This window comes from Eurypyga helias, unplaced genomic scaffold (assembly GCF_000690775.1).
Source record: "Eurypyga helias isolate BGI_N326 unplaced genomic scaffold, ASM69077v1 scaffold18984, whole genome shotgun sequence".
NCBI lineage: Eukaryota > Metazoa > Chordata > Aves > Eurypygiformes > Eurypygidae > Eurypyga > Eurypyga helias.
In genome coordinates this window covers 33,849-48,816 of record NW_010245852.1, presented here as the reverse complement: position 1 = coordinate 48,816, position 14,968 = coordinate 33,849, and the positions used below count along the sequence as shown (strand labels likewise).

The window sequence follows — 14,968 nt, the reverse complement described above, 5'->3', positions numbered from 1 at the left end:
CCAAACCATTCTATGATTCTACGGTAAGAGCAGCTCTGCCTCCTCCACACGCTCAGCACAAGTGGAAGCAGGAGCCTGCAAAATTCACAAACAGGTTTGAAGTTCACCTCAAGCTCCTTCGGTCAGGATCATAGTTTTCAGGCAGAAGGTGTCCCAGCGATCGGTATATAATGACCATGGCAACAGTATGATGTGTTGAGTCATCTGGGTGTCGCTTCTTTCTCTTTGCAAAAGCACTCTCAGGGCTTAGTGCATCACTGTTCACCTTAGAGGATAACTTCTGATTTGAAGGCTTCATTGTAGGCACTGCTGTGGAATTAAAACAAATATTAAATTCTCTCCACACAGCTTTGGAGCTACCATTTCAACTGGTAATTCTGCTTTGCAAAAATACAGAGATGTTACTGTTGTTATAACTCTAGCCTTACTGCACTGAGCATGCTCCTAATGTTATATTTCATATTTTTCATAAAACTTTAACACATTTCATAGTTATATAGTTGGTAATGAACCAACCACTGAACCATGAATAACCATTTAGTCTAGCTAGAAAATAAGCCATTTCTAAGCTAGAAGATCCATAACTATATAAATACTCCGTGCAGGATTTGAGGAGAACATTAAAGCAATACGCATGTTATTAAATTGCATGCACCTTTATATATGGCAAGGCTAGTGTTATGAATGCAGCAATTGGTCATGTGGGATTTCTCCCTGCTAATTCTCTCATAAAATGAGTTTTCAGTTTTGGCAGTATCTCTCAAAATTCACATTCCCTTTTTTCTTACAGAAAAGATACAAGTCATATAAGCAGGTGCTCTGTTTCTGAGGAGTAAGTCATAAAGTTGCTTTAGCTTATTAATTATTATGCGTTATTTTCACAAGTGTGACTATTTCCCCATTCAGAGGATATTCAGCCATGGTACGTGTATAATGATGGCACTTTGGGTTACCCTCTCTCTTGTTCCTTGCCTGAGGTTCTTCTCAGCAATCTCAGGGTACTTCAGAGACACTGGGAATCAGGTACTTCCCCATGTATTCTCCCTCATCACCCATGTCCCTGCACAGCTCCAGACTTTTTCTTTACCGTTTAGTTCTGGTAACACGTTTCTGCTCCCAGATATGTATTCTCCATCTCTCACACCGCCTCTCTCCATCTCTGCAGGGACCAGGGGAAAGTGGCTGTGGGGCTGCAGGCTCTGAGCAGGCTCCCATCCCATCCCGGTGGGAACGGAGGCAGAGCATTTCTCCCGTGTTGACAGGGCTGTTCAGGGGGCTGTGAGTGAGACCTGACAGACAGGTACAGCCAGTTACGCAGCCCCCCATGCTCCCATCGCTGCCGGCAGGCAAAATGCCTCAGAAGTATGCACAGCTGCTCCATCCCTAAATAATGTTTGCTTGTATAGATGGTCACCCTGCTCTCACCCCAGTACCACTCTGCTTCATGAGGATCAATCACGCTCCTGGGATCGAGTTGAAATTGCCCTCCGAACAGCAGCAGAAGGGTTTTACCTTTCCTGTCTGAAGGTCGGAACAAAGTATCAGGGAAGACAACAGATGACTCCAGATCTTTTGGATAATCTTCTTTAATCTCATGAAATCGTGGTATTCTAGCTCCCGTGAAATTAGCCTTGTCAAAGATGTCAACAGCAATAACTGGAGGGAAAAAAAAGTTTCCCATAAAATACAATGCTTTCAAATATGATATTGCAACAAAATGAAACATGATGGGAAGTTTAAAAACTCTGCACAATGCAGAGAAGAAATTTAAACTCCAAAATACAAGGTCAATTTTAATTTCTCTCAATTAATACTTTAAATGACAGCTGAAAGTTTATATGTCAGAATTATGTTACATTTATCAAATTACAGATTTATTTTGCAGTGGAAAGGAATTCACAAGACTATCTCATACTAGGAAAACACTACTGCAAATACTGGGAACAGAGTGTGGCACGTTCCAATTTCAGACTCGCTTCTTGTAGGGAAGACTAAATCTGCTGCTTCAGAAATACACTTCTTCTACATCTGTTAAACTGCAAAGTCAGCTAAGCAAAGAAAATAACCTGGATTTTACTTAGGACTACCCCTTAGTCCTCCAGTTCTCCTCCCTCTACACTAGCAGTTCTCTGGCTCACCTCATCAGCTCTGCCTGCTGTCTAACTGCCAAAATATTTAAAAGCAGCTGAGTTGGCTTGAACTTTCCCATTTAAGAGAGTCATTGAGTGCCAATTTAGATGTTCTCATAAAAGTGAGAAGCTGGAAGTCCTGGGGGTAACTCTACACTGAAAGCTGTGATCCACTGCAAATTTCTATATGAAGAAACGTCCAGGTTAAGATCTGCAAATTCCCATTCCTTTCCCAGTCTCTAAATAACTCCCAGATGAGCCGTTAGGAAACTCCATTAACATCATGTTCACCTGGAAAAACTGTTCAAAAGAAAACAGACCCCCTTCAGGCCAGAGTTGCCTCATCTCGCCCAAGCTCATGCCTTTTTACTCAGGAAGAGCTGATTGGGAAAAATCACTATTTACAACCTGCAAGAAATTCTGCGTTTTCTTTTCATCTCAGTTCAGTTAAAATGCCGAGCATACTTTTTTCTGAGCTTGAAGATAAAAATATTCTGATTGTGATAGTCCTGAATCAAAAGGAAACATTTTGGTTTTGGTTTGTTAAACAGAAATCAAAGTTTTTCAGTTTGGCTTAGTTCAACAATAATCCACTGCTCAGAGTAGGACTGTCACCAACGCCTGATCACCTCAGTGTGCTGGTACCTGGGGAGAAAATGAAACAGAGGGGGCAGGGCAGAAAACGGGGGGCAGGGCAGAAAACGGGGAAAGAGGCTGAAGAGTTGCTGGGCTTCACTCGCACGTGTACCGCGGGGACATCTGTGAAGCACATCACACTCCTGTGAGTGCAGAACGGCTAGTTGCTTCTCAGGGGAGGAATTTACTGCAACAGGTGGGCAAAGTGTCTGGGTACACCCGGTGTTTCCTTCTCTGTTTAGACCCATTCCAGACATTTTGGACTCCACGTGGCTCTGATGACGGGTTTTGCATGGCTGGGAGAGTGTCTGAAGTCTTGGAGGGATGATTCTGAGAAACTATCTTTCAGCACAGGAATTTCTACAAAAGGTGATTTTCTGGATAGGCTCCAGGCTAGGAAGGCATGTGAAAATCAGAGGTATACAATCAATAGTAGGGTTTTTTTTCATTCTGCAGTAATCCTTCAGGTGGTGGTGATGTGATTCTTTCAAAAATGTGTAATCTACTATGTTCAGCTATAGCAGGTGGTCTCAAAAGGCGTTACACCTTTACTTACAAACCTTGTCCTTTCTACCATCTGCACACCACTGTGCCTACAACGACATGCCACACGGAGCAGTGGCACAGCCCAGAGGGAAAACGGACCACACAACTCCCAGGGAGCCCCCATGGCAGCCAAGAGATGCAGTTCAAGGCGCAGCTGACTCTAAATGAATACACTGACTAGATCAGAAAATGCAAACATTTTGTTTCTCAGTGGGTACAATTAAAAACAATAGCCAGCACCTCTACCCAGCGTATTTTTAAAGCTCTTATACCAAATGGCAGTTTTCAGCACAGATACTCACTCATGTTAGTGGCAACAATGACAAAAGGTCTCATGTAGGTTTTCTTCATGTTCTGGGCCACGTTGTTGAAATATTCCTCGTAGTGCCTGAGCAGGTGAGCGGTGCCACCCTCCGTTCGTTGAATTTGCTCCCAGTGCTCCTTGTTGCTGGGGTCCAGTAGAGCACTACCCACTTTGATAATATTCTGAGAAACAAAGTACAAGCCTAAATCACGAGGCAAACAAAGCGCTGGGTTTCAAGTGTTTCAAGTGAGGAATACTGAAAATGATTGGTATTACTGCCCCAGGTGAGTGTATAATGAAATATTTTAATGCAGGCAGGTTCTGCTGCAGCCATATGAAAATATGCACACCCGTTACTCACCCTGAGGTTTTTTTTGTTACATAAAGCAAATCCATCCAAAAATTTTATGAGCAAAGTGAGCCAAAATTGGAGGCTATAAGAGAACTGCCTACTTTCCTTGCCCTTTAAGACAAGAAACTAGTAAGAAAATGCAGAAGAAAAACCTAACCAGATTTTCTTTGTCTCGGAGAGATGAGAGGCAAGAAAAGCAGAGTGCTTGGCATGCACTTGGTATGCAGAACTCCCCCAGAGAAATCAAAATAATGTGATATGTTAAAAATCAAAAGCAATCCATAGGTAGTAATATCTCTTTCTCTTTTATTTTGTGGATTTTTTCACTTTGTTGATTCCTGGATAACTAGAACAACTTACATCGTGAAGAATGACGAGATGGGAAATATGCTAAGAAGTTTTTAACCTTGGTGTACATATGAACTACATTGTTGTGTCAAAACCTAATTCCTAACTAAGGTAAACTTGGCATAAATGATGGTAGGAATTAATCACCTCAAGCTCTAAGGTAGCCAAGGCAAATACTGGGATACACACAACCCCTCATTTAGAAGCAGACAGGTAAGATGCTATATTCTCTAAGTGTTGCCTGAGGTTGCAAGATTGTATCTGAGGAAAAAGAGGCTGCCATGACCACCTTTATCTAGGGTGAGAAGCATCACACAGTTCCTCAGGAACACAGGAGACACGTGCTCTAATTGGTACCAGGCCTCCTTGGTGTTTGTGAACGTTATTTATGTTTATTATCTATTTTTCAGGCTTCTACCTGAGACTATTAAAAAAATAAAGTCCTTCTCCCCTTGTGCTCCCTCAATCTAGGATGTTACCTCCTTTTTCTCATGAGTTTTACTGACCAGTTTTCAAATTCCTGAAAAATACTTAGGGAGTTCTTGAAAACATCAACTGTATGAGGTTCAGTGCCAAGTGCAGAGAATAATAAATTAAAGCAGAGGTTTCCAAGCCACTTTTTTTTGATCATTGTTCTTATTTTTACTAAACAAAACATGCTAAAAATGAAGTTCCTTCTCCAGATCTGAATGGGGGAATTCATTCACTCCACAGCCCACAGGTACAAGTTTGTCAGCACAGTGTCTCCTTAGGAAAGGAAACACTGAATCTCCTAAATTCTAATGCATGTAAAATATTAAATGCTTCAGAAGGTCTCCACTCTCTGTTGACTGTACAGCCCAAGACACTAAGGAATTCTCTCAGCCCCATTTTCTGCTGGAGTTTTGTGAGCTGGGTGTAGCGCACCTTCAAAGGGAGCCAGGCCACCTCTGGCCAGCACAGAAGCCAGTCTTGGCCCAGGGAGGGTTGTTCCAGCATCCCTATGCTGGTGCCCCAGCTCCAGACTCTGCCAGCACGGGGCCAGCAGGATGTTTCAGCTTGGATGACGTGCTTTGGCATGGTGGGGATCTTGGAAATAGTATGGGCAAGCATGGGCAGCAGTACCCCACAGCACACATGGGAACAAGGAGAGCTCCAGGAGCCTGACATGGGTCATCCAACCATCACATCTTCTGACCACAGAAAACTCCCAACTTCCTCCACATCTCACATTTTTCCGACACATCTGTATGTTTCCCCAGACAGGGAGGGTGCTACAGTTTGTTCTCTAGACCTGGTTAGGTCTTTGATAATAACTGAGTCTCTCATGAATGCCCTCACTAGCAGAAGACCTCTGACACGCATTTTTGATTGTGCCTGCATCACTTAAATTATCAATACAGTATGGAGTGTCTTTCAATGTACCAACTCTTTAATAAACATGACTCAAGTGAATTATAAGAAACCTTCAGAGACAGTAACCACACATTTAAATGAAAATCATCACGTTAGGCAGGTCTTCCAACAAAATGGAATATGGTAGACAAAGGTATTTTCTCCAGGAATAACAGGTTTAAATTGAAAGCGGGGTGGTTTAGATTAGATATCAGGAGGAAGTTCTTCATGGAGAGGGTGGTGAGGCACTGGAACAGGTTGTCCAGAGAAGCTGTGGATGTCCCATCCCTGGAAGTGTTCAAGGCCAGGCTGGATGAGGCTTTGGGCAACCTGGTCTAGTGGAAGGTGTTCCTGCCCATGGCAGGGGGGGTGGAACTAGATGACCTTTAAGGTCCCTTCCAACCCAAACCATTCTGTGATTCTGTGATTCTATGATTATTTTTTCTTTTGGGGAATTTTGCTTTTGGTTGTTACTATGACAGTATTTATTATGTGTGCATACACACAAGCATAACCAACCTCCCATTCTAAATTGAGAAGACTGACTGATCTGTGAAACACATTAAGCAATTACATGATATTCACCCCACCTTGGTCAAAGACAAATTTAATTATCCATTGCCATAAAACTTTACAGGGAACTGTAAGAGCTCAGCACAGTATATAGTATGTCTCTTACTTCATGGAATTCCACGTCCCTCGTGGCTGCCAAGTCAAACCCTTGCTGCTGGCTCTCATACTGGAGGACCCGGATCATCATCTGGTAAGCTGTCCTCACATCGTTGCCATACAAGCTGTGTGTGTACTTGGTGGCATTCTGCAGCACTCTCACGATCCGTATGGTTTTGTCTCCGTCCAACTTGGTCTCATTGTGGTGTAACTTCTCATTCTGAATCAGAGACAAGGAGGAAGAAGAAACCCAGGGATGTTTTTTTGTTGTTGTTGTTGTTCTAGTTACAAAGACAAGCATGATTTAGGGATTTTTGGCATAAAGGAGTTCTTTGATCAAAATGGTATTTATCTTGAGAAAAGGTGGACAGGGCAATTAAATGGAAAATATAACTTAAAGCCAGAAAAGCACATAGGGCCTGATGGGAAACAAGGGGGTTCAAAGACTTGGTCAGGAAATGAGGGGGGTTCAAAGACTCGGTCAAAAGATGGATTGCAGTGACACCCAACTAGTGTCTGAACTCATAATTATTTATAAAATAAAGGCAAAACACACAACTTACCATGATTTTTAGATCCACAAAAGTGTTGGTGGTACAGTTGAAAAGCTCAGGAGGCAGCCAGCCCTTTTCAATGTTACAATGGCGAACCGCGTTTCCTGAAGGAAACAAAGCATTAATGGTAAATAGTGTTCTGAACTGTGCTGGATAAATCTTCACTGATTTCACACTTCCTAGACTTTCTGGAGATATGCACACATTTCTACTTCAAGACTGGCATTACTGTCTGATAAAAGGTAAAAACTACCAATCTTCATGAATCATTTTATCCCAGACTTCAGAGAAAAGTTAGCCAAGCTTCAGATCTGCCCAACTGCTCTCAGACTTGCTGCCCTACTGCTCTCTAATGAATTCAGCAATTTATTTATACCAACTCTCAGAAAGACCGTGCACTTCCTAAATATTTATGAAAACATGTCCCTGCTCAGATTTTGGTGCAGTAGCCTACATAGGAAGGCCTGCCAGGTAAATGCTCTCTTCATGTCAAAACATGCTAGCACCTTTGCATGCAGCACACAGTAAACACTTCAGCCAACACGTGTAATTGCCTTTTGCCACAGGTGAATGGCCTGTGAGCAGTTTACTCTTTCATTTAGCCTATTATTTTAGGTTGAGGGTTCGACAATAGTATAAGATGTGGAACCCTCAACATCAGAAGGATATAGACCAGTTGGAGTCCAGACGAGGCCATGAAGATGCTCAGCGGACTGGAGCCCCTCTGCTATGGGACAGACTGAGAGAGTTGGGCTTGTTCAGCCTGGAGAAGAGAAGGCTCCAGGGAGACCTTATTGCACCTTCCAGTACCTGAAGGGGCTACAAGGAAGCTGGGGGGGACTTTTTACAAGGGCCTGTACTGACAGGACAAGGGGTAACGGGTTTAAATTGAAAGTGGGGAGGTTTAGAGTGGATATCAGGAAGAAGTTCTTCATGGGGAGGGTGGTGAAGCACTGGAACAGGTTGCCCAGAGAAGCTGTGGATGCCCCATCCCTGGAAGTGTCCAAAGCCAGGCTGGATGAGGCTGTGAGCAACCTGGTCTAGTGGAAGGTGTCCCTGCCCATGGCAGGGGGGGTGGAACTAGATGATCTTTAAGGTCCCTTCCAACCCAAACCATCCTGGGATTCTATGATCCTTCACAGCGAAGGGCAAGTTACCAAATTCAAAACTGACACAGTGCTAGTTAACTTGGATACAGTTAACTTGGGTACATATTGCATGTGTCTAAGCCATCACTAGTATCAAAATAGGAATTCTAATTAATTTAATGACATCTAATTATATTATTTCTCTTCCATGATTAGGTGAATACAATGGAAGTATGGTTCCTAGTCTGAATATTCATGACTATAAAGGTTACTTTTCTGAACTTTCTGTAAAATTAATTTAAAATGTGCAATTCCTGCAAGTACCCTTTCCCGCTAGCCTATTTGCTAGAAGAGACACTGGGGTCAACCACTAGAACAGTGCAAATTTAGTGTGAAATCTTATATTAATTCAACCTTATATTGTTTAATAATGTAAGGACTCTTCAATTTAAAAAAAAAAAAACAACAAAACAAAACATGTCTCCTAAACCTCTCAGAACAAAACCTTGGGTGACCACAAATCTTCTGCACACCTACGGCCAGTGACCTCCCTCTGGTAATATTTGGAGAAGTCACATAACCATTTAGAAGTCACTGAGCCTGAGGAGTGCATGCAGCAGAGAGTTACCAGGCCCAGAAATTAGGCAGAGGTTTCATCTCCCACAGAAGAGACTTTGAAAAAGACTGTGAACTCCGTTTTAAAATATCTGCTTTGGTATTCCACCAGATAAACATTTTCAGGGAAACGTGTGAAAAAGCAGGCTGTCGTCCGCTTGCAGTACAAAATGACACAGCTCACGTGCTTCATAAGATGCATTTTTCAGCCATCTGACTTACGGGTTACAGAGAAGATGTTGGGTGGAAAAATGCGAGTTCTGTTGTAACTCCTAGCTTCATTAGCCTGCAATGCTAGTAAAGCAATCCTCATGTACATGATTTTACCCATTTTCTCTTTGCCCAGAGGAGCTGTATCGCTACAGTCCATGCGTAAGTTGCTAAAAATTAAATGTTACATGTGTGTGAATTGCTTGTTAGTCAACAGAAAATTGGATTGTGGTTTTTTGAAAATACAGACACAGAATTTCTGTTCTTTATATGTGTTTGTCTGCTGCACTTTTTTATTTATTTTTTTGTGACTATTCCAAACGTATTTTAACAGTTCTTGAGCTTCAGCTAAACTTTCCTGCTTGTGACATGCATGAGCTATGCTGTAATCTACACCCAATGAATTAACACCATTCCCTATGTACACTTTTTTCTCTTTTCTCCCCCCTCACACAGGCATGTAGATAAAATAGTTAATGTTTTACCCAGGGAACTTACCCACTGATCCCTTAGGGCACGGCACAGCAGCTGGTTGCCCAAACTTGGTCTGTGGCCACCAAATACCAGCCTCAAAAGCTTTGGGACAGCCATTATAAATTACTGAAAGCAGAGAAAGAAATGATGCAGTTTTTCTGACAAGATAAAAATCACAACAAGGACATATTTCAACCTGCCTAAAGGACCTTCCTGTAATTCCCAAGCCAGGCTAGGATACCTGCCCTCTGCAGTGCCTTCCAAGCTGTAACCCATCACCTGCTCCTCATCCAGCAGAGCAGGCAGACAGGTACGGGCAGAGGAGAGCTCAGGGTGATTATGGGACTCTGGGTTTTGGCTTTGCCTATCTCTGCCTGCTCCTTTATTGTGGGAAAATGTTTCACCTTCATTTCACCCACACACTGCAGGGAGATGGCTGCTGCAGCAGCTTTGTGCTGATCGCAGGGGAAGGATGGGTGGGTGAGAGGAAAGGCAGGATGGGCAAGAGGGGAAGAAAGGCAGAGGGCACTAATGCACGGCACAGCCTCTGTGGACAGAAGGTGCAAGGGCTCTTGCCCAGCTAAGCTTGCTATACTTCCATCTGGTGAAAATTAAAGAAATAAGAGCTTTTTTCTTTTTCCCCAGCTTCCACCAGTCATATTGGCACAGACCTGGGAGAAGGGGTGCATGTTTACACTGCTGCAGCTCACATGTGCCCCAGGATTCAGCTTCATGCCCACCTCTGTGCATCCCCTTCCCCCTGTTGCTAGCAGCTCTGATGCTGCAACCACAGCCCGGCTGCTCAGCAGCCCCGGCTGGACCCGAGGTACCTTCACAGCCCTTCACCGTCACTTCAGCAAAGGGGTTGTCGCAGCGGTTGCACTGCCGCCCTATGACACCAGGTTTGCAAGGACACTGTCCCGTCTCCATGTCACAGGCACGCGTGTGGGAGCCAGATGGGAAGCAGTCACAGGGGTAGCAGGTGTCACTGCTCTGAGGCCTGTAGTAATTTGCCTAGAAAAACCAAAGTGATAGACACACCTCAGGTATTTGACTTACATTCCACATTGCTTGTGTTCCTGAAATCCTCCTCCAGCAGCATGTGCATCATAAGATTTTGCAAAGTACAGGGTAATAACAATATTACTATTAACAGAAAATGTACTAGCTATGGGAAGCGTGCTCTGTTAGCCCAGGCAATGTGGAGAGGTAGAGCTGAGTGCCAGGGGGAAGGCTGGGCTGCCCTGTGCTGCACAGACCCAGGGTTTGGATCACCAATTGCAGTGGGGGCAGAGGGCCCATGTTATTCCTTGTGTACTTGCTGCCAGCGCCCAGCAAACGTATTCTTGGAAGATTGGTGGGTTTGTGTGCTTTGCAATTCCACTCCTGTATGGCATGAACAAGCCAGTAAGGAAACTTCTTGCACTGCCCGTCTGTTCCATGGGCAGGGTGGAGAGCAACCAATGATCACGTATTCAAATGGCATCTGTAAATGCTTTTGATCTGAGGCGTTACACAATTACACGAGAGCACGGTGCTGGCACCCCACTGACTCAATTTAACGCAACGCTTGCTGTGCGGCCTGCTGGCATTTCGGAAAGGAGTATGGGGCCAGATTCACTGTTGCTGGTCCACACAGGCCCAGCTCCTCTGATGTCATTCAGGCCTATTGTAAAACCTATTGTGAGAAGTTCTTCGTAAAAGCTTCAGGAGGGAGGTGCCTCCCCTCCCGTGTCCCCCGTCTGTCCCTGCCTGTCCATGGCAAATTCCTCTTAAACTCGTCAAAGCCGGCATGGAGGAAAGCATTTAGCCTCTCGTATTATTTACCTCTCCCCATCTGCTGTCTTTTGCTGGCCATTGCACAGGGGAGAGCTTCAGCCAGCTGGCCCGAGCTGTTTCATGGTTATTACTCACTGGTGATACACAGAACACCACCGGCACTCCTCTGCACCCAGGCCCGATCTCCCCCGATAAACCAGGCTGCACTTCAGAGAGATCAGAGCCAGGCTTTCATCCTCTCAGTTTGGCCCTCCAAAGGCAAATAAGATAAGAGCTGTACAGTACGATTTTGTGAAGGGCGGTGCCAGCAAAATGTTTTAGGTAAAGATTAACTACGCTGCACACATATATATATATTTTACAAAGCACCACTGTGTGTACTTCGTCTTAGATACTCACTACTTGTAGTTGTTAGTGGTTTAGTTACATTTTAAACCAAAGAAATTTTGACTTAAGACTGGTTCATTTTTGCTTACCTTGCAGTGACATTCTCCATTGGTCTTATTGCAATCAGAATCAAACCCTTTACTGGTCTCACAATTACAGGGGCCACAGATGGGATTTCCCCACCAGCCTCTGGGACAAGGCAGGTCGATCCTATAGAAGAAAAATTGAAATAAAGTTCTTCTAAGCTTCCTCTTAAAAGGTGGGAAAAAGAGCTTTGGGCCAAATCTGCACTCAACTCCATTGGCTTATAGACTGCAATGTATCTCACCGCAGCAGGCAACAATCAATACATATATAGATACATATGCACTGTAATGAAAGAAAATACAGAATATCAGTGCTAGGAAACCCTAGATGGAATGCTTCTCCAAATGTTTTCAAGACCAGCTCCTCTTTATAAGGAGTATACATCTGTATGAGCAAATAAAGTGCTCCTTCCTCTGGGAGAGGGCGATAGGGCCCACACTACCTAGTGGAAATGGCCCCAGTTTCACCAGATCCAGTCCCCCATGGGGAAAGCGCTGGCTGGGGCAGGCTGGACAGGGATAGCACTGCAACAGCTCGGGCTACTGCAGGCAGTGCTGAGCCCGTGCCCTGGTTTGCCTACTGCCACAAACAGCCTCGGAGTAGAGCTCCCCAACACTTTATATCCCACCCACCATCCCCACGGGTTCCTGTCCCAGCCCTGCCATGCATAGCAGAGCTTGTCCAACCCGCAGGGACACAGCTCAGGTGCAAAGCTGGCTGCAAGCTCACCCTGTGAAGCAGTGTCACTACATTCTGCCAGCCTGGCTTTCTCAGCCAGCTCACCACAGGGGCTGAGAAGCCCTGGTCTGCCACAGGGCAGGAGAAGATCACATGTGGCTGAGGACATGGAAGAGGGAAGGGTGTCAGCTTCTTGGACTATGAATCAAAGACTATGATTCAGACTGAGTGGAGAAGCACAGCTCATTAGAGGCTGTGCAGCAAGCCCAAAGCCACACTTGATGTAGGATAACCTTAATTTTTGCTGGTTCTGATTTTCTGGTGAGCTTCTGAGCAGATTTGTCCCACAGATGCCCCAGCACTAGTGTTGGCAAGGAGAGTACTGGGAAGGTGCTGGGGCAATGATCAGGGTCTCTGTTAGCTGGAGGTCTTCGTCAAGCAATAGCCTGAAGGGTGACACTGGTGAGTCTGAGATCAGCATAATGCACAAGGAATCCCCTCCCTGCTGCTCATTTTAGTGAAGAAAAGCTGTTTGCCGTCTGTTTCAAAGACCATGCCAAATTTTGTTTACGGTAATTGCCACATTTGTACTTCTATGTTTGATAATATGAAAAACCACAATGCTGCACTTGACATGATGTCAGCAGATAATGACAAGGGACACCATCTCTGCATCACTAATCCAGAGGAATGACAGATGAATCTGGCAACAGCACAGCCAACATTTGCAAGCCCACACAACAAGAGGCACAGGAAGAAGCTTGTGGTTTTCAAAGGGAAGGAAACACCACAGTAGCTATTCCTAAATGGGCAGACAAATGCACTTCATTTGCACATCATGAATGGCCCTTATTACAGTAAATCAAAGTGCCGTCTCTGGGATAAGACCAGTTGCTGAATGCTTATCTGAAACCAGGAGGCTGGTGATGAGGGAATCAGCACGTTTCTCCCACACAGCAACAGGACATAGGCCTCCCAGACTGTCCAGAAGAGATGGCTTTTTGCCAGCCCAGGGACTGGACCCACACTGCAAAGGCATTTTGCCTGGCCACAGGCCACCTAACTGGGTGCATCTCTGCATGTGTGTGCTGGGAGATCTGAAGGAGAGACACGGAGCCAAGTCCACCACAAGGTACAGGTCTGAGTGTAGCACAGTATGATTGGTCAAGCCCTGAGCTGCTGATGAAGAAAAGTGGCCCCTGAGTATGTGCAAGTTTGCCTGGTCTCAGGGAAGACAGCTCAGGGGTACGAAAGGGACGTGCCATCTACTGTGAACACTGGAATTGTAACAGGAAAGCCAGCTGAAGCAGGAAAAGAAGTGGGAGGACAATATGGAGGAGAAGAGCTACTTGGAAGGCTCAAGAAACCAAGAACAAAAATAATTCTCTTACTTGCTCTCGCAGTACTGTCCATAGTAGCTTTGTCCACATTCACAGGTGTAGCCATGGGATGAACTAGGTTTGTGCACGCACGTGGAGACATGCTCACATGGGTTCAAGTTACATACATCAACGCAGTCTCTTCCAAAGTACCCTGGGGAGACAAAGTCGTAAAATTATAGCAACCATTGTAATTTACGATTTGTATGTCTCCAAAAGACCATCTATTTTAAGCTTACACATTAATAACACATCTTCAATAATCAGTGGATTCCCCCTGAGATACTGTCTGAAAGAAGGTACTCTTTTCCCTTTCAGCAAAAAAGATAGTGGGCTGTTCTTTTCGACAGTCTGTTAACATGCCTGAGGCACCCTTGTGCCTTCGGTTCCCAGTTTTATATTCAGGGCATGCGTTACAAATAGTTTTGTATTCTCTCCCTGCGTGTATGGGAGGTGACTGTGCTGGGTGCTGACAGCATGTGCTGGCTACATGCACCAAAACAGAGACAACATTCAGAGTATCTCAATTAGGATGCAGGGTATGAGACTGAAATTCAACAGCAGAAAAGGCTGAGGAAAGAAAAGAAAGGGAAAAAAAAAAAGAAAAAAGGAAACAGACAAAAACAAAAAGGGAGTTGGGGTCGTCTTTCTGTTTGGTGGATACGTTGCCTAGAACAAATGATCCTTAGTCCATGACTGCCATTTCAAGGGTGCTACAGTGAGACAGAGAAAGATAATTGGAAGCGGAAGAATCAGAAGGTGAGCACTTCACAAGCATGCCGCTGCTGCTACTGCCATTTTTTTTTGAGCGCATGAAGATGTGATCCAGCTCCTCAGTGAGTGCATGGGATGGCCATTGGGTTACCTGGGTCGCAGACGCAGGAGTAGCTGTCCCAGTCGTCACTGCAGTAGCTGTGCTGGGGGCACGGGTTGGAATCACAGGGGTTATCCACTTCACAACCCTCCTTAACATTGATCTTGATAGCCTGTTTCATGTTAAGTGTCGCTATATTTGTAGATGTCTCTCCCATTCTCACCCCCTAGTGACAAAAGACAATTATTTTTTAAATTAGTGTCTTCAATCAGAGCACAGTACTATGTGTTTCACCACTTCCATTAATCCATGAGGCTATATTTTAAAGAAACATCACCCGATGAGCCATACCCAGACATTTTTTCAAATGCTGTTCCCCTGTGAGACCAATCAGATTTGTACCTGAGAAAGTGGGTGGACTTTAATATTTTGATTCTTAGATATTTTGATGGAGGAAACAGAAATGTTTAGGGATGGATGCCCACATTTTCTCACAGGTATTTTCTTAAAAGTTCAGAGTTTGTTGCTACGCTTTACATTTCATA

The 14,968-nt window shown here is 44.5% G+C and overlaps 1 protein-coding gene across 1 annotated transcript in view; it reads right to left on the bottom strand.

Moving 5' to 3' along the window:
• Positions 1-107: 107 nt before the first annotated feature.
• Positions 108-14,968, bottom strand: part of LOC104508556 (cadherin EGF LAG seven-pass G-type receptor 1-like) — a gene marked incomplete at both ends in the record, with an annotated part of 48,117 nt that continues 33,256 nt past the window's right edge. The window contains 9 exons of the mRNA XM_010150216.1: positions 108-306; positions 1,513-1,656; positions 3,614-3,797; positions 6,369-6,578; positions 6,922-7,016; positions 10,130-10,313; positions 11,555-11,675; positions 13,622-13,763; positions 14,475-14,649. Of these exons, the coding sequence (XP_010148518.1) occupies positions 108-306; positions 1,513-1,656; positions 3,614-3,797; positions 6,369-6,578; positions 6,922-7,016; positions 10,130-10,313; positions 11,555-11,675; positions 13,622-13,763; positions 14,475-14,649 (1,454 nt within the window). The remainder of the gene's footprint in view (positions 307-1,512; positions 1,657-3,613; positions 3,798-6,368; positions 6,579-6,921; positions 7,017-10,129; positions 10,314-11,554; positions 11,676-13,621; positions 13,764-14,474; positions 14,650-14,968) is intronic.